Source organism: Megalopta genalis, chromosome 17 (genome assembly GCF_051020955.1).
Source record: "Megalopta genalis isolate 19385.01 chromosome 17, iyMegGena1_principal, whole genome shotgun sequence".
Lineage (NCBI taxonomy): Eukaryota > Metazoa > Arthropoda > Insecta > Hymenoptera > Halictidae > Megalopta > Megalopta genalis.
Genome location: NC_135029.1, coordinates 3,412,805 through 3,430,757, shown reverse-complemented (window position 1 = coordinate 3,430,757; position 17,953 = coordinate 3,412,805). Strand labels below are relative to the sequence as shown.

The 17,953-nt window shown below is 30.1% G+C and overlaps 4 protein-coding genes and 1 long non-coding RNA gene across 10 annotated transcripts; 3 read left to right on the top strand and 2 right to left on the bottom strand.

Moving 5' to 3' along the window:
- Positions 1–1,076: 1,076 nt before the first annotated feature.
- Sec63 (translocation protein Sec63) lies at positions 1,077–6,242 on the top strand. The gene is made up of 12 exons (XM_076527221.1): positions 1,077–1,364; positions 2,072–2,174; positions 2,256–2,370; positions 2,457–2,562; positions 2,774–2,997; positions 3,074–3,235; positions 4,045–4,273; positions 4,362–4,507; positions 4,626–4,773; positions 4,867–5,350; positions 5,415–5,706; positions 5,797–6,242. Exons 1-12 carry the CDS (start codon positions 1,241–1,243, stop codon positions 5,935–5,937), a joined length of 2,274 nt encoding a protein of 757 aa, XP_076383336.1. The 5' UTR covers positions 1,077–1,240; the 3' UTR covers positions 5,938–6,242.
- A 133-nt stretch (positions 6,243–6,375) lies between these two features.
- On the top strand, positions 6,376–7,478 carry LOC143260731 (uncharacterized). The gene is made up of 3 exons (XR_013035027.1): positions 6,376–6,513; positions 6,592–6,658; positions 6,815–7,478. It is a non-coding gene; the product is annotated as an uncharacterized LOC143260731 (long non-coding RNA).
- Positions 6,971–12,311, bottom strand: IKKbeta (inhibitor of nuclear factor kappa B kinase subunit beta). Of its 3 annotated transcripts, none has more exons than XM_076527223.1 (13): positions 12,294–12,311; positions 10,310–10,473; positions 10,006–10,205; positions 9,767–9,925; positions 9,484–9,701; positions 9,300–9,407; positions 9,086–9,224; positions 8,696–8,884; positions 8,375–8,586; positions 7,718–8,002; positions 7,496–7,645; positions 7,229–7,417; positions 6,971–7,154 (listed from the first exon to the last, which is right to left on the bottom strand). In XM_076527223.1, the coding sequence occupies exons 2-13, from the start codon at positions 10,413–10,415 to the stop codon at positions 7,091–7,093; spliced, it is 2,019 nt and encodes a 672-aa protein (XP_076383338.1). In that variant the 5' UTR covers positions 10,416–10,473; positions 12,294–12,311; the 3' UTR covers positions 6,971–7,090. The 3 variants fall into 3 exon arrangements, with proteins under 3 accessions (XP_076383338.1, XP_076383337.1, XP_076383339.1); XM_076527222.1 differs by lacking the exon at positions 12,294–12,311 and adding an exon at positions 10,580–10,800; XM_076527224.1 differs by lacking the exons at positions 6,971–7,154; positions 12,294–12,311 and having other exon boundaries at positions 7,296–7,435; positions 10,310–10,802.
- LOC117222802 (glyoxylate reductase/hydroxypyruvate reductase) lies at positions 11,658–14,072 on the top strand. Of its 3 annotated transcripts, none has more exons than XM_033474730.2 (5): positions 11,658–11,676; positions 12,331–12,415; positions 12,637–12,957; positions 13,271–13,728; positions 13,798–14,072. In XM_033474730.2, exons 2-5 carry the CDS (start codon positions 12,345–12,347, stop codon positions 13,923–13,925), a joined length of 978 nt encoding a protein of 325 aa, XP_033330621.2. In that variant the 5' UTR covers positions 11,658–11,676; positions 12,331–12,344; the 3' UTR covers positions 13,926–14,072. The 3 variants fall into 3 exon arrangements, with proteins under 3 accessions (XP_033330621.2, XP_033330620.2, XP_076383340.1); XM_076527225.1 differs by lacking the exon at positions 11,658–11,676 and adding an exon at positions 12,145–12,175; XM_033474729.2 differs by lacking the exon at positions 11,658–11,676 and having other exon boundaries at positions 12,096–12,415.
- Positions 14,073–15,034: 962 nt separating this feature from the next.
- On the bottom strand, positions 15,035–17,589 carry LOC117222803 (aldo-keto reductase 1B). Of its 2 annotated transcripts, none has more exons than XM_076527226.1 (5): positions 16,527–17,589; positions 15,787–16,266; positions 15,514–15,720; positions 15,286–15,434; positions 15,035–15,220 (listed from the first exon to the last, which is right to left on the bottom strand). In XM_076527226.1, exons 1-5 carry the CDS (start codon positions 16,599–16,601, stop codon positions 15,154–15,156), a joined length of 978 nt encoding a protein of 325 aa, XP_076383341.1. In that variant the 5' UTR covers positions 16,602–17,589; the 3' UTR covers positions 15,035–15,153. The 2 variants fall into 2 exon arrangements, with proteins under 2 accessions (XP_076383341.1, XP_033330624.2); XM_033474733.2 differs by having other exon boundaries at positions 15,035–15,196; positions 16,527–17,572.
- Between the last annotated feature and the right edge of the window lie 364 nt (positions 17,590–17,953).

Sequence of the window (17,953 nt, the reverse complement as noted above, 5' to 3'; positions counted from 1 at the left end):
AAGAGTTGAATGGACGGAAACAGTTGTTCAGTGTCGTGACTTTATTTGTCTCTTATACATAGCAAGAAGACAATTACATACATAGATACATATGTACATACATTTACATACTGAATATAGGCATAAATAAAATCGTGAATTTTCGATAACTTCGTGCGGTACAGAAATGATATTCGGCATCATTGCGTTGATCTATATTTTTATTATTTAATGATGTACATAATGAATATGTAGTCGGAGTAGAGGGTGTGACTTAACATGTACAGCAGCCTACAAAAATGTTCGTACACCTTTTAAAACGCAATAACTTGCTTAAAACTGTACTTAATGACGATTTTTTTTTAGGTGATAGAGGGACTAGTCTATTAGATATTGACTAAAATGTTTTTTTTTAAATTTTGCGATTACTTGAAATGACAAAAAAAATGAAAAAACTTTCGTTTTCTAACTTTTTTATCTGAGCTAATAACGAAAATTTAAAAAATGCTTTTCATAGACCTCAGTAATCTACATACGTGCTGAAAATTTGATCGAAATCGGTTAATCCGTAAACAACCTTGAAAGATTTTTAAAACTGCAGATTTCTTACACTTCTTGGTTAAATATGTAAAAGATCGTGACAGCTGCGATTTTTACGATCTTTAATTTGTTGTAATGTGTTTGTCGAAACAAATTTAACTCATTTTAAAAGATATACGAACACTTTTGTAGGCCACTGTATGTGATTCTAAATTTTTTCTTAATATTAAATTATATAGCTAATGTGATGATTATAATTTTCTCACAATAATTTAGTTTATGAATTTAATTAATTCATGAACATATGAATTAACACACACATACAAAATTCTGAATTACAATTTCTTATAGTATTACATTTTAAATATTACCGCGCTTAGCACAGTTTTTTATTCTTCACGTATATCCTCCCCTTCCTCTTCCATTCAGTGGTTCATAGAGAAAGACGGAAAAACATTTGCAAAGAAGTGACAACATTGGTGTGTAGTAATATTTCAAGGTCGTACGATTTAGTGACGCAAACATTAAAGGTTTGACAGAAGTTTCCTCCTCTGTAAGACTAGTCTGTGCCTGCACAGTTAGCATTCTGTGCTGAGTTGGCAATATTGACAGCGACAACTCTGTAACTTTACTGTATATTGGATGGTACCGTAAATTCAAAGTGAAATTTAGTAATGAATGTACTTAAACAATATACTTAAATATTATTATTTAATGAACTATGAGTGGCCAAAAATTTCAATATGACGAAAGTGGTGGAAAATTTTTCTACGTTTTACTTTCATTTTTGGCACTTCTCTTGATACCTGGGACGTACTATCTTTGGCCACGTTGCCCGAAGCAAGGTTAGATTTGGATAAATCTATTTTATTAAACATAGAAATTAAGTGACATTACGATATCGTTGCACTGTCATGAATATTATTCACCCATTCATAAAGTTTGGCTATACACTGTACTCATTTCTGTCACTATGCAACTGCTCGCTTAATTGTGAACATCCCGTTAGTAATTTACTAATAACCTCAATAACAAACTACGACATTCCGAACATTCAAATTTAAATTGCAGGATGTTGAGATATTTGATGGTTTTTTATCCTATATCTTTGAATCTTACATCGATGAATATCCTTTTGAAAATATTTACTTCATATACATATGCATTCCATTTTACATAAAACTGTATTTTACCTTTAATTCAATATATTACCCATATTTGTTAACAACTAATATTGGAAATATGAAAAATACAAGAATAACCAAATATTTTATAACATATAATGTCTAGTTTAATTTTTTTTATTATGAGAATTATGTGAGATTCAGAATAAATATTGGTTCTCAGGACTTAAACAAAAATTCTTGTATCAAACAATTTTTAAACAGAATTATATATGAAATTTATAAATTACATTAAGTAGCTAATCCAAATTGGTATTTTGTTATGCAATCCAAATGTTACTTTTTGTGTCAAACCATAAAGAAAGTATTCAATATTCAATTCAGTATACAAATATTGAGCACTAGATATAATTATTATACATAATTAGATCCAGATCAAGAGGCAAGAGAATGTCAATGTAATGGATGTAAAAAGAAGAAAATTATTTTGCAACTTAATGAACCATGGAAAGAAACCAAAGCATTATTTAAGTGAGTTATTCTTTACATTAAAATGTGTATATATACAAATTTTATATGGATATTTCATTAAATACCATTACATCATTTCAGAAAATTCCTTATTATATTGGGATGGGTGATTTTAATATTTTTGGCATATAAAGTATCACAATTTGACTATGAAAGGGCCAATTTTGATCCATTTGAAATATTAGAAGTTTCTTCTGTAAGTATAAATCATATGTTGGAAAAGATATTGCATTCATACTGTAACAAACATATCTGTACTCGTAATGTTATAATTATTTGCAGCTATCATCACAAAGTGACATTAAAAAGGCTTATCGTAAAAAGTCTTTGATTCTTCATCCAGATAAAGAGACTGGAAATGATAAAGCATTTATGAAACTAACCAAAGGTTAATATTAGATTAAAATAATATAAAACTTATCAACTACTAACACAAATGTGTGCTTGTATACTGGCAGTTAGTTATATAACCCAATCAAGTATATATTTTTCATGAGTAATAATATATATATATATTACATTATATTAGTAATACCACTTGTAGATGTTATATTCTAGATATTATTAAAGATAATGATTATTGATTTTTATATTACTAGCTTATCAGGCATTAACAGATGAGGAAGCACGAAGAAATTGGGAAAAGTATGGAAATCCAGATGGTCCAAGAGCAATGAGCTTTGGAATAGCTTTACCATCTTGGATTGTTGAGAAAGAAAATTCTGTATGGGTTTTGGGATTATATTCATTAGTATTTATGATTGCTTTACCAACTGCTGTTGGAATGTGGTGGTATAAGAGCAATCGTTATACTGATGATCAAGTAAATATAAATTGAATTTAAAAAACATATCACAATATTAATTAAAGAAGTTAATGTTCATATCGTTTCCACTCAGGTGTTACTGGAAACATCAAAAATGCATTACTGCTTCTTTCTGAAAACATCATTAATGTCACTGAAAAGAGTAATCATGGTGCTTGCTGCTTCCTTTGAATTTTGTAAAGAACTAAATGCAGAAATAGTTGAAAGACATACAGACTATGATGAAGTTCATTCGGTAAGACAAGAACTATAGTATTTCTACAAATGTTTAATATTTATTTTACGTGTACTGAAATTACTTCTAGTTATATTCTTTTCTATATACATATACTCATGAAAGTATTTGTACACCTTTTAAAATAGAGTAACTTTTTTATAATTGGGCTAAGCAATCTAAATTTTGTGAGATGTTAAAGGGATTAGTTTATTATATAATGATAAAAAAATTGGAATTGGTAAGGATGATAACAAGATTTTAAAAAATTATGTTTTCCTAACTTTTTTATCTGGACCTATACGGAAATTTAAAAAATGCATTTTGGAGATTGTGGTAATTTATAAGCATGCTGCAAATTTCATATAAATCGGTTGACGCAGAAACAAGCTACAGGCATTAAAAGATGTCAAAATTTCGAGATTTCTTGTAGTTATCAGTCGAAAGTTGTGAAAACTTGCGATTATCGCTATCTTTAACTGTTTGTAGCTCATAACAACGTTAATCGATTTCGATGGAATTTTCAGTATGCATATAAGTTGCATATTTACAAAACGCAGTTTTTAAATTTTCATAATAGGCTCAGATAAAAAAATTGGAAAAACAATTTTTGTATCATCCCAACCAATAGCAATTTTTTAAAACAATTTTTTAGCCATTGTCTAAGAAACTAGTCCCTCTAATATCTTAAAAAAAAAATTTTAAAAAGGCAGTTGAATACTTTCGTGAGTATCTGTATGTAATTGCATGTATAAAATTTTTTATTTCATTATTTGTCATTCCCAATCAAACAATTAACAAAATAGCATAAAATGATTCTTCATTTTTAGCTTATTAAACAATTGCCCTTACTAGGGGTAAAAAACAGGGAGGAACCATTATGCAATTCATATTCAATTAAAGCTAGAGCTTTACTTCATGCGCATTTATCTCGCATACCGCTAAATCCTGAAACGTTGGAAAAAGATAAACAATATATACTAAAAAAATGTCCTTATTTAATTCAAGAAATGGTTACTTGCGTTAATAGAATAATTCTACTAGCTTATGCTAAGAGAGGTATGTACACATCAATAAAATATAAATACTAAAATAAATTAATACAAGATACACTAACGAATGTAAATTTAAATATACTTTTTTCCAGTTCCACAATTACCCAGTATAAAGACTATAGAAAATTGTATGAAATTATGTCCTATGCTAGTACAAGGATTTTGGGAATTTAAAAATCCTCTTTTGCAATTACCACATATAACTGAAGATAATTTGAAATGTTTCTTAGCAAAGAAGGTAAAGTTATCTTTTTATAAAATTGAAATTATTGTTTTCGTATTTAACAGATTATCGTTATCTTTCTTTACATGCTATAATTAGAAATCTTTAACGTACGTGAATTTTAATTTAATAGCATCAAATCAGGAGTCTTCAACAATTTGCACAATTGAAAGGAGAAGAAACAAGACTGATCCTTAGAAATTTATCAGACAGTGAATATGAAGATGTTATGAAAGTTCTTGGAAGTATGCCATACGTAGACTTCAAAATACGATCCGAAGGTATAGTTCATATGACATTTATTGTATGATATAAATATTTCCTTTGTAAGATTCTTTTTTCTTTAAATGTAATAACCTTTTTTATGTTTTCAGTCATTGATGATGAAAACCCCACAGTTTATACCGTCGGTGCTATCGTAACCGTGACAGTATCGTTAACTCGCAAAGATATGAGACATTTGTTCGGAGATGATACTGTCAAAGAACAAATAATGATTGATGATGGTAAAGTTGGGAGTGGTGATGCTCCCGAAGAAGTACCAGAAGAACAAAATCAAGTTGTAAAGAAGCCTGCATGGCATAGACAAAAGAAAGGACAAAAGAGATCTCACAAAAAGGGCACTAGTAAAAAGTCTGCTGCTGTAAAAAATGCACAGTCACAGTCTGGAAATGAGAATGCTCAAAAAACAAATATTCCTAATGCAAAGAAAAAAGAAGATAAAGTAGAAAAAGAGTCTTCCAAAGATAAACTATCCGATGTTAGTGACAGTAATGTTGACAGCGACAGGAGTGATGATGAAGATAGTCATGATAAGAAAGATGTATCCGTTGATGATGACGATACAGAGTGGGAAAGGTAAAGATTTATGCTTCGATTATATATCATGAAAAGTGACTAACTTATTCATACGTTTATATAGGTTTCAGCAAAGGATTTCTAAGAGAGAAAAAGTTTTGGAGGGAAGGAGTAATTTATCACATGAAGTACACTGCCCCCTCTTTCCAGATGTTAAACAGGAATACTGGTGGCTTTACATATGTGATCGCAAAAGTCAGACTTTACTGACACCTCCTATTTTTGTCAAGTCATTAGCACATTCTGAAGAAATTCAGTTGAAGTTTGCAGCACCAAAGTGGCCAGGTGTTTATACGTTTACTGTATGTTTACGTAGTGACTCGTATCTCGGCTTTGATCAAGCTCAAAATATTAAGGTATGTGAATGCATTTATTTGTTTTCTTATTACGAACAATAATTTCATGTAATATACATCAGTGTATTCTTATCATAAAAATACTTGTAGTTGGATGTGAAAGAAGCACCAGAAGTACTTACAGAACATCCTCAGTGGGATATTTCAGATGAAGAAACTGCAGAAGATGTTGATGCAGCTGACGAACATTCCGAATTCACAACTGATGAGGACATCAGTGATAACGAATAATATCTATTTCTCAGAAAGGTTGAACAAATGATATTCAGAACAATCTCATTTTCCTGTTTTTTTACTCCTGAAATTAATCTATTCTTCAATCTCTGAAATTTCTCTCAGAAAGATTGAACAAACGATATTCAAAACAATCTTATTTCCTGTCTTTTTTACTTCTGAAATTAATGTACAATGAACTTTTATACGTGGAATTGCATAATCGTTAATGTATGTGGACAATCTAGGAAAATAGTACGGTGTGTAAGATTTCTCAGTGCAGAGAAAGTAATAGCAAATAAAAATCATAATATTTATTTTAACATTGTTGTTTACTCCTCAGTTTAGGATGTGTATACAATTTTTTAATAAAATATATCATAAAATAAATAGTTGCCATTTTCTAGTACACCTGTTATGTTTTCTATGGGTGAAAGTTTAATAGAAATATTTCTGTGTTACATATTCAATCATCCATAAAATTTTTTGCTACATTCAAAGAATAAAATCGATGGTACTGCACCACTACGGTACAGTTAATATCTAATTTCTGTGGTGAACACAATGAATTTCAAACTGACGAATATCTATAATGTGAGTATATATTTTTAAAAATTAATATGTTTTTGTGTCATTGTGAATATTTTTAATTAAAAATCAATTTTTTCACAGGTGTTACGGAAATATATTTTTATATATTTACATCTATACATTGCACTATGTGCTATCTCCAATGGAGGTATGCCGGACATTTAAAATAATACACTGTTTATTACACACATGTATAAATAATCAGTTCTTTTTCATTTTCTTTCTTAAATATTCTGTTCAAAATTCATGTTGGCTTGAGATATATGTGTACAATTTAGAAAAGTTAATTATACCTATTTTATAGATCCACTAAGATCATCCAGAAAGTTAATGAGATGGAAGAATACAAACAACGGACCCGTTTATACATTTCTCAAAACAGATAAACAAGCCAACATTAAATGGGGAGTGCGACATTATGTTCCAAAAGTACCAAAAAAATATTAGAGTAGATTAAAAATATTAACAAAACAAAAACTATCTTTAATACATTCAGTTATATAAAAAAATTAATATTTTCCATTTAAACATAATAAAATTTTGTACATATATAAACACATAAGTATCTTAACTGTTGCTATTATGGTTCCAAACTAGCTATTTCCTTGTACATTTCCGGCATTTTACCCAAAAGTTTATCGAATCTATTGGGATAAAAGAGGAAACTGTTGCTTATCATTGTTATAATTGGTAATGAAATAAAGGTAAATAAACTTACGCATAACGCATTGCTAAATTGTCAGATACAATGTCGTCGACTTCTGAATGATGTGTAACTTCATTACTTTCTACTGGAAATGTATTTATTTTCTCTTTGAGAACATCACGATATCGTGATGCCATAACAGTAACGGAATCAAAAATTCTTTCCAATGTTAAGATATTATATTCTAATTCTTCTGTTTGTCTATATAAGAATTATTTACTATCTCTTAAATGAATTATAAATAAATATTTAAATACGAGAATTTTCGAGTATACGTACTTTATGATCCTATGAAGATTTTCATGATATAATAACTGTTCTCTGACCTTTAAAAGGTTAAAAATTATCTTCACCATTTCTATTGGTTTAGCACACTTATGAAGATATTCCTTCTTATGCAGTTCATATACGTTCATTGCATCATTGTATCTATATAAAATAAAAGTATGACTAATTTCTACATACCACATACATATACAATTTTATGAAACATATACTTACAATTGTGACATGTTCTCAACATTATCAATACTCTGAGCATTACTTTTTAATTTATTACTATCTTCGACTAATACATTGAAGTTTAATTTTACTTGTTCAGTGGCCTTTAAAAGTGTTGTTATTTTTTCGGGATTGAATTCCGAATGATTCGTATTTTTTTCATTTATAGATTCCTTATCCCGTTTTATTTGCACCATATAGAGTTCAGTTTGAAGAATGTTTACATTTGCTAACGTATTTTTTATATTTTCATTAAATGTATTAAGTTTTGTAATTATTAAATCTCTAAAATGTTGTATAGTTATTTACATATATATAATTAATATACAGGGTCCGACCTAATAACATATACAAAGCGTAATATCACACGTACCACGTGATATTTTATAAAATGCTAAAAAATATAAAATTTTTTTATTTAAAGCTTCGTTTTCATTATATTCGAATTCTGTTTCAACTAATATACGTTGTACGTCACCCGACGAACCATAGCTTGGTCGAGACAGCATTCGAATATAATGAATTTTCAAACTCAATTTTTTCGAAAACTATGTGTTAAATAAAAAAAAATTTTATTTTTTATCTTTTTATAAGGTATTATTTGGCAGGAACCTGTATATGATAGTTTTGAGAAGTAGAAGGATATGAAATATTTACATTTTTATAGTTAAAGCAAAGATGTACAGTTGAAACAGATCTAATTCTTCTTTTATAAAATATATTGCTGCACGATAATAGTCCATTAATGTTCCAAAATCCAATGAAACTGTCGATTGTTGTATTGTTTTTTGTATTGGGAGAGGTATATCTTGTACAGGTATAATCTCAGTAAAACTACTACCTCTTTTGAAAATAAATAATATTGGATCCTACAATAGAATTATTGATGTGAATTGATGTAAAAAAAAAAAACATAAAAAAGACACCTACTTGAAAAGTAATGTACTTTTTCAAAATTATATGTATGTAACCTTATACCTGAATTTGTGAAAGAAGTGATGTTTCATCTGAAATGAGAACTTTGCCAAAATAATTTGTTAAAATTTGTTGATTTAAGGGTATATTAGTATCCTGTCCAATCATAATTTGTAGTTCTGTGACAGTAGTAGTGTCGCATACTTCATATGCATGACGCTTATATGTTGCTGCAGAAAATACATATATGATCTACAAAATAAGAAATATATATTATAAAAAATAAAAATATTAAACTGATAAGTCACTGAACAGATTTGAAAATAAGAATATTATTAATTATTTATTATAGTAAAATGCACATTTGATTTCGAAGGCATGTCATATTAATTTGATATGTAAAAGCATTTTGTTAATACTCTCTAGTAAATAATAATACGTTAAAGTGTATACCTGTTTAGACAAAATCGATTGAAGTAATTTAAATGCCACTAGCTGCATTATGCCATTTTTATCACATTTTTTCCCTCTTGTTTTCGGATCCAATTGTAACATCACCCTAAACCATTCTATCAATTTGTTTTTAAGACATCTAATAAATAACATAGTCTGTTAGGCTCACTTATTCATAATATTTCAATTTACTAAAACTGTGGTTTGTCTGTACCTTGATAAATTTGTGGGACCCACAATATCTTCACTAAAAATTATATTATTTCCTTCCGATGCATAAGCACAGATATCATTATATCCTTTATTCTTTATATTCTGCATCCTATGAATTATCAATAAGATTAATGTACCTGATTTTATGCATTGTTCTTACTGTAGAATTATATCACATGTAATACCATGTCATAGTATTTTGCATTCTTGGTAGAAATGGTCTCGTTCCAGTGATGAGTTCATAAAATAAAATTCCCATACTCCAATAATCCACAGAACAACTATATTTCTCATTCCAAAGAAGTTCTGGAGCTACATAATTTAATGTACCTACTATAGATGCAACTGAACTGGCTTCACCAAGTTCTTTTGCATATCCTAAATCTATTAATTTATATGAAATCTATAAAATATTTTATATATATTATATATTATATTTATATATTATATGTATATAATATAACTTACTTTATTACAATCATCTTGTAATACTATATTTTCTGGTTTTAAATCACGATGTGAAATAATTTTGGAATGTAAGTATTCAACAGCAGAAGAGATATCCCTCATTATAATAATTGCTTCCTTTTCACTAACTCCATAACAATTCTCTGGTTTATTTAAAACCTACAATTTATAAAATACTGACAATATAAATACATAACATATAAAATGGAATTATAAATTGATATTTTTATAAGTTATACCTTCCTGAGATCACCTTTCCTGCAAAATTCCATACATAATATTGGTAAATCTATTTTTTTATCAGGATACTTAAATGGTAGTTCTAAACCTTTTACAATATTTGGATGCTTTAAGCGTTTCATTATTTCAACTTCATTAATCCATCTGAATATTTGTCTTTCCGTTAATTGTGCAGTATCCCACTTACATTTTTTAATTGCTACAATTTAGGATAGAAATAATAATAATTATTTATAACATTTCATGTAATAAAATAAAATATTTTATTTAAGTTTTTATTTATTCATAAAATAACATACATACCAAGTTTATTGCCATTTTCATGTGACCATAATTCAACAATACCAAATCCTCCTGAACCAAGCGTTTTATTTAAAGTCCAATTATTGACAACAGGTGTAGTAGTCATGTTAAATATGTGTATCGAAAATGTTTTAGTCAGGGTCGGAGATAAATTTTATAAAATTCTAATTAGAAACCATTTAAAAAACATCAAAAGGTGTTATTATATTTTACTTTTTTGTTGTAGTATCAGTGTTTGATAATCAAATTATTTTTTCATTAATTTCTAACCTCAATGACTTGTTAATAAAATAATATTTATATATGACGGATTCATAATATTGTTGATGACTTATGTCAACACCAGTCAATATTTCACACTGCTTCACACTTCACACTGACCAAAGTTGTTTGATGACGGTGGCCAGTGTGACAGTATGACCTAGAGACCTTACATATGTTTGTGTATATATGTACAGTGGCTCACAAAAGTGTTCGTACACCTTTTAAAACGCAATAACTTTTTTAAAACTGAACTAAGAGACTTGAATTTTTTTTAGATGATAGCGGGGCTAGTCTACCAGACGATGACCAAAATACTTTTTTTAAATTTTGCTATTACTTGGAATAAAAAAAAAGATTAAAAAACTATCGTTTTTTAACTTTTTTATCTGAGCTTATAACGGAAATTTAAAAAACGTTGTTATGAGTTATATCCAATTAAAGATGGCAAGAATTGCAGTTTTATTACGATTTTGACCAAAAACTGGAAGAAATCTGCAGTTTTTTAAATCTTTCAACACCTGTAGCTCGACTCTGGATTAACCGATTTCGATCAAATTTTCAGTACCCATATAAATTACCGAGATCTATGAGAGGTATTTCTTAAATTTTTGTTATAGGCTCAGATAAAAACATTAAAAAACGAGAGTTTCTTATCTTTCTTTGTCATCCCAAGTAATAGCAAAATAAAAAAAAAGGTATTTTAGTCATCGTCTAATAGATTAGTCCCTCTATCACCTAAAAAAAATTCAAATCACTTAGTCCAGTTTTAAAAAAGTTAGCGCGTTTTAGAAGTTGTATGCAATTATAATTCCATAATTTATTGTATTACTTTAATAATACGTATAGAATAAACATTTGTATCTCGAACATACTTTATAAATATGATATCACGAAAAAAGGTTACGCAGAATTGTGGGATTCCCGCATAGCAGCGCGTTGCGGGAAACGTTACAATTTTGAACTACATCAGACAAAGGCCTTATGTCACGTCACGTCGTAGTTCAGAATTATAATGTTCACCCAGTAAACGCGGGACTTCCGCGTATGCGTCGTACCATTTCAAAAGAAGTTTTTTATCCATTTTTCTTCCTTTGTAAATTTAGGTATAATATATTTTTCTGCTCTTTCGATTATCTTTTTAGGTATCAAAATGAAGAAATAATTACAACAATATGTCATTGTTATATTTTTGTAACAAATTAATAGTCAAATAACGTGAATTTCAAAAATTTGAAACAGGTTGCTGATTATATTAGCATTCATGTACTGTGTAGCCTTGCTAATTAAAAGTAGTATGATCTTCAAATTTCCCTTGATATTTCATTTTAACAAACAAAAATTAATTGCATTGACTAAAAAGTATTAAATTAAGATAATATAACAGAAAACGTAAATGTATTTATTATAAATATTGTAGATTAATTTAGCAATAGTTTCTTTTCAAGAAAGCAATTGTACAATTATATAATATATCATACACACACCTATGTATTATATTCTTTTCTTAATTTTAACATGAACTACATATTATCAATAAAGGTATTGAAATAACTGAGAGGTTATATCGTTATCGTCAATACGTAATCATGTATAGTAAAATATGTAAATAAAAAATAATTTTATAGTTACATAGCCCGCATATAATCAGAACAATATGTTGCTAAGTTTCATTCGAATTACTAAACCATTTCCAAAGCCTAATCTATTCTCAATCACTTACACGTTGTCGCTGCGATACAACCTAAAACTCTTTACAGTTGGCGTAACGAAAATGAGTCGACCAAAAGTTTTAATTACTCGCTCAGATATTCCGCATCCTGGATTTAATTTATTAAAAGAGGAGTAAGTACCTTCTAAATAGTTTAAAAAATAATTAAACTGCAAGCATCCATTTCTTTACTTTCAAGCAATATCATATGTTTTCAATTCTATCATGTGCACTTGTAGTGCAATAACAGATGTAATTTAGAAATATTTGAGATAAATTTTGTAAATTTTGTTTCAAATATATGTATATCATTATATCAAATAAAAATTATTTATTTCTCTACACCTTATGGTAGATGTGACATTGTCCTATGGGAAAGACCAAAACCAATACCTAGATCTGTATTACTGTCGAAAATACAAAATGTTGATGGAGTTTATTGTGTACTGACAGACAAAATAGATGATGAAGTCTTAGATGCTGCTGGACCACAATTAAAAGTAATTGGCACTATGTCAGCTGGATTAGATCACCTAGATTTAAAAGCTTTAAGAAAGAGAAACATCAAAGTTGGTTACACTCCTGGAATTTTAACAGATGCAACAGCTGAATTAACTGTAGCATTATTGCTAGCTACTTCTAGAAGATTAATGGAAGCATACAAAGCTGCTTACACGTATGTATTCAAATATGCAGAGTATACTGACTAAGTTAGAGCACCTAAATATCTCCTTTATTTTTAATCATGCAAGAAATGTTATAAACATGATTTTAATAGTTTTGAAAAGAACATACATTTATCTTGTATATAAATTTTATAGCATATTGGAAGAATATGTGTACTTACTTCTTATGTTACAAGTACCAAAAGTAATTTCAGGTTGAAATATTTAAGTTCTCAATCTTAGGTAGGCACCCTGGATGTGCAATAAAATATAATAAAAAATGAATTAGATATTAATCTACAATAATTAAAATATTATTTGTAGAGGAGAATGGGAAGCATGGTCACCTATTTGGATGTGTGGTTCTGGATTATCTGGATCTACAGTTGGGATAGTAGGATTAGGTCGGATAGGTACACAAGTTGCAAAAATCCTCAAAAGCTTTAATACTGCTAAAATATTATATACAAGTAGAACTATTAAACCAGAAGCATCTAAATTTGGAGGGGAAAAAGTAGAACTCAATGAACTACTTGAAAAAAGTGATTTTGTAATAGTTACAACAGCATTAATACCAGAAACACGACAAATGTTTAATAAAAGCACATTTAGTAAAATGAAAAGATCTGCTATATTTATTAATGTTAGTAGAGGAGAAGTTGTTGATCAGTCTGCTTTGATAGAAGCTTTAAAAGAAGGAACAATTGGAGCAGCTGGATTAGATGTTATGACTCCAGAGCCCATTCCACTCGACAGTGAACTATTAAAATTGAATAATTGTGGTAAATAAAATAGTTACATATTTATAATTTATGATTAATTCTAAAAATTTTAATAAACCTTTATTTTAGTAATACTACCTCATATTGGTAGTGCTACCACAGAAACACGGGAAGAAATGTCAAGAATTACTGCCAGAAATATTTTGGCAGTTTTGAAAGGAAAACCAGATCAAATGCCTAGTCCTCTTGAACTATAAGTACAAGTTTTGTGTAATAAAATTTATGAATTATAACTGTACTATTCATAAATTCAAAACATTTGTTAATATTTTGTATTTATATGTATAATCTACAAATCAATTTATAAAACTTAAAAGTATATAGCACTTATGAAATTCTATAAATTATATTGTTATTGATTAGTAGCCAATTAGCCAAGTTTGCTTCCATCAAATACATATAAAACGCTTGGTAGTGTATTTTGTAAAGAAATTTATGTGAATTTGGTGCCAAGACTTTGTTGAAAGAAGAATTTGGTTTGCATTTAACATGAATTTTACTGATGCCAAATCCTTGCCGTATACGGAAACAGATGAAACCTTATAGAGAGACGTATGAGAGATTTTGAAGTATGAGGTATGGGCATTTTAAGAGGGCAGATCAGTCGCACTCGTGTGGCAGATGTGGTAACACTATAAGATTTCGCCTGGATTTGGCATGGACAAGGCGTTGGTACCAAATCTGTACGATATGCGGAAACAGGTGGCTCAGTATTTGGCACAAATGCGTGTTGTCAAATTCATAACAAATTCAGGAAACCGTAATTCCTGATTCGTTGGATTTCAACGGCATTTTATTGAACGTGACCCCTTCCTTATCGCGTCCTCATCTTCGACTTCAGGGAGCTGCAGATTTATATCATCTGCGATGAATTATTTCGCGGAGATAAGATCCTCCCACATACCGGCGACTCGGGGTCGTAATTTAGCTGATGAAGCAAGTACAATTTCCACTGAGGGAAACAATGTGTACGGAAATATTAAGTTGACCTATTAATCACTTCTACTTAATTATCGTCACTTAATAATACTTAATTGCATTATAGAAATCCGACAAACCAGTCACGGTCGAAGCATCGACAAAAGGGATTCTCCATCCCACAAAATCATCAACGTACTGATAGCAACAATGACGATGATTTTTGCGAATATTATTCCTGCGACTGTGAAAACAACTAACACGTCACTAAGATCAAAAGCAACACTATTGGTCAAAATACTTATCATAAATCTCGTTTATCATATCAGGATTTAGTGGTAAGTTTTACTAGAGAGATTTAGTACCATAAAAGTAAATGCATGCACACTTATATTTAAATGATATTTATTTTATATGAACTTCACGTAGAAAATTAGTACAGAAGAACTTTGCAAATTTTGCAACAATACCCGCTTTAAACATTCTTATTTTAACTAGGTTCCATTCTTAGAAAGGAATGTGGAAGGGATAATGGGGGCTGGATTTCCAGCTGAAAAAGAAATTAATTTTTACGCTAAAATCGTAAATAAATTTATCGAGATATGGCAAGTAAGAATTGTAAAATTAACACATATTTACTTAGTTATTGAGCAGATCCTGCCATTACAATCGAATGTATCGATGTATGCAATATCTTCAGGGGTAAGCTTGAAATCAAAGACCTCGGCGTTCTCAGCGATTCGCGATTTTGTAACTGACTTAGGGATTACAATATGTCCACGGTCCAACTACAAAAGGTTTATTTAAATAAATATTCATAGTTCAATGAATATGACTGATTGATTAAAAATAAGTATATTTATGTACCTGATATCTGATCAAAACTTGTGCAAGTGTTTTGTTATATTTTTTCGCTAATTCACCCAATTTTTTGTCATCCAGCAGTTTGGGATCATCAGGTTTCGCCCATGGCCTGTCGGGACATCCAAGAGGACTATAGGCTGTGATAAGAATGCCTTTCTCCATACAGAGTGCAGAGAGCTTCTTCTGAGTTAGATAGGGATGACATTCGATCTATAATAAAATACACATCATAGATGACTACTTACAGAAAATAATACAAAAAGCACTAATGCTCACCTGATTTGTAACTGGTTTGATGGTACAGTTCTTTAGCACTCTTTCCACTTGTTCAGAGTTGAAGTTGCTAATACCAATGTTCTTTGTGAGTCCCTCAGTTACCAAACCTTCCATGGCCTTCCACGTATCTAGATAATCAACATTGCTCAAAGCTGGAGTACCATCAGCATTCATTGGGCGGAGATCATCGCCTTCTTTGAAAGCTATTGGCGAATGAATCAGGTACAAATCCAAATATTCCAAACCCAGATTGGACAGGGTAGTTTTGATAGCTGGCTCAACCAGTTCTGGTTTGTGGAACGTATTCCATAATTTGCTTGTTATAAAAAGATCCTGCCTTTTCACAACACCTTCAGCTATCTTAGCTTCAAGGGCAGCACCAACTTCCTTCTCATTTCCATATGCATAGGCACAGTCAATATGACGATATCCCAAATCAATGGCATCTTTGACTGCTTGTGTAACCTCATCAGGTTTAGACTAAAAATAGGAAGTATTATTAAGTATAAGAAATATTAAGTGCTATCAACCAGCCTTTTTCAAACAAAACGATTTGCTACAAAATCACGTCAAGTTTGTCTTTGATTTGGCAACGCAAAGCGTCTGCTTCCACATACCTTAATACCTTAATATCCAAATAACTTAGCGAAATACATATCAAATGCGAACCAAAAGCAGTATTTTTGCTCCAAATTGACATAACTGTTGAAACAGTTTGGATGACTGGGGTATTAACTTACTTTCCATGTACCCAGTCCTAAAGCCGGTACCTCGTTACCGTTATTGAACTTCATCATTGATACGTTCTGAGTCATTTTGACAATGTTTAAAATTTTGTTACTCGAAACACAGAAATATTTTTACATAACCGTGATAATTCACAATCACCGACACACCAGCAACTCGTAGATCACGGAGAACAATGCCGATAAATTCATCTAGAGTGGCCCTTTTATAAATAATCATAGACCTGTAGATTAAAGAACGTCAGATAAGATGGCAGTTTGATGATGACATAGTCACGTAATCAAGCGTTATCACTATGTAAACAAACAAAAATTTAAAAAACGCGAGAATTTCTGCGAAAGAGTACCGCGAAAAAATATGTACTTCTAAGTGCTCCTTTGCCGTTTAGAAAAAATGGAACTGGACGAGTTATCTATACCATTACGAAACATAGCTAAAAATACAGAAATTCTTTCCAGGTCAAAAATCCTTTAAAGGAACCATTGTAAAAATAAAAAACAGTTTTATTCTTTCAATTGCATGGTAAAAAAGATAAGATTAAGAGTTATGAATTACTTCTACCAATGTGTCAATTCGGTGCCAAGATAGTGCTAAAAGGAGAGTTTGGTTCGCATTTGATATGAATGTTGTTGAGGCAACATCTTTGCGGAATACGGATACAGATTGTTTGGTATTTGGTACAAAAGCGTACTGTCGAATTGAGGACAAATTGCTGAGGAAAAATCATAGTTTTCGTAACCAGAGTCATGAGCATTGGTGGACTCTAATTTTTTAATTTCATCGAAACATTCGCAGATCGTAACGTTTGTTTGAGGCACTTCAAAGACTATATCCGTCATATGCGAACGGTTCAAAAGATTGATGAAACCTTCCAGTAAGCAATTTGTCCTGAAGTTGTTATGAATTTGACAGTACACATTTGTGCCAAATACCGAGTCATCTGTTTTCCAATGTCTTGTCCATGCTAAATACAATAAATGATCCCTAGAAGTCTCGCAGCTCGTTATCGAAAATGGATAACTGAAGCAACTCATTCAGTCATGAATCATCGAGTCTTGTGGCTTACCTTATAGTTGCCGGTATCTCGTAAGAGAGAGAGAGAGAGAGAGAGAGAGAGAGAGAGAGAGAGAGAGAGAGAGAGAGAGAGAGAGAGAGTACGAAAATCGGAGTACTAACCTTGACAAAACTTACATTAATACAAATACACAATAATGCTAGAATAAAAACGATGCCCTAACATATTAGTGAGATTCTTTCAATTAAAGTGAGATCAAACACGACATGTTTTGAACCATATTTATTCAGTTATATTGTGATTGATTTTATTTTATGTTATCAGAAACATCTGTCCAAACTACAGCATGTTTGGTCTCATTTCAATAAGAAAACTATTAGCAATATGTTTAAAAAAATTCAATTT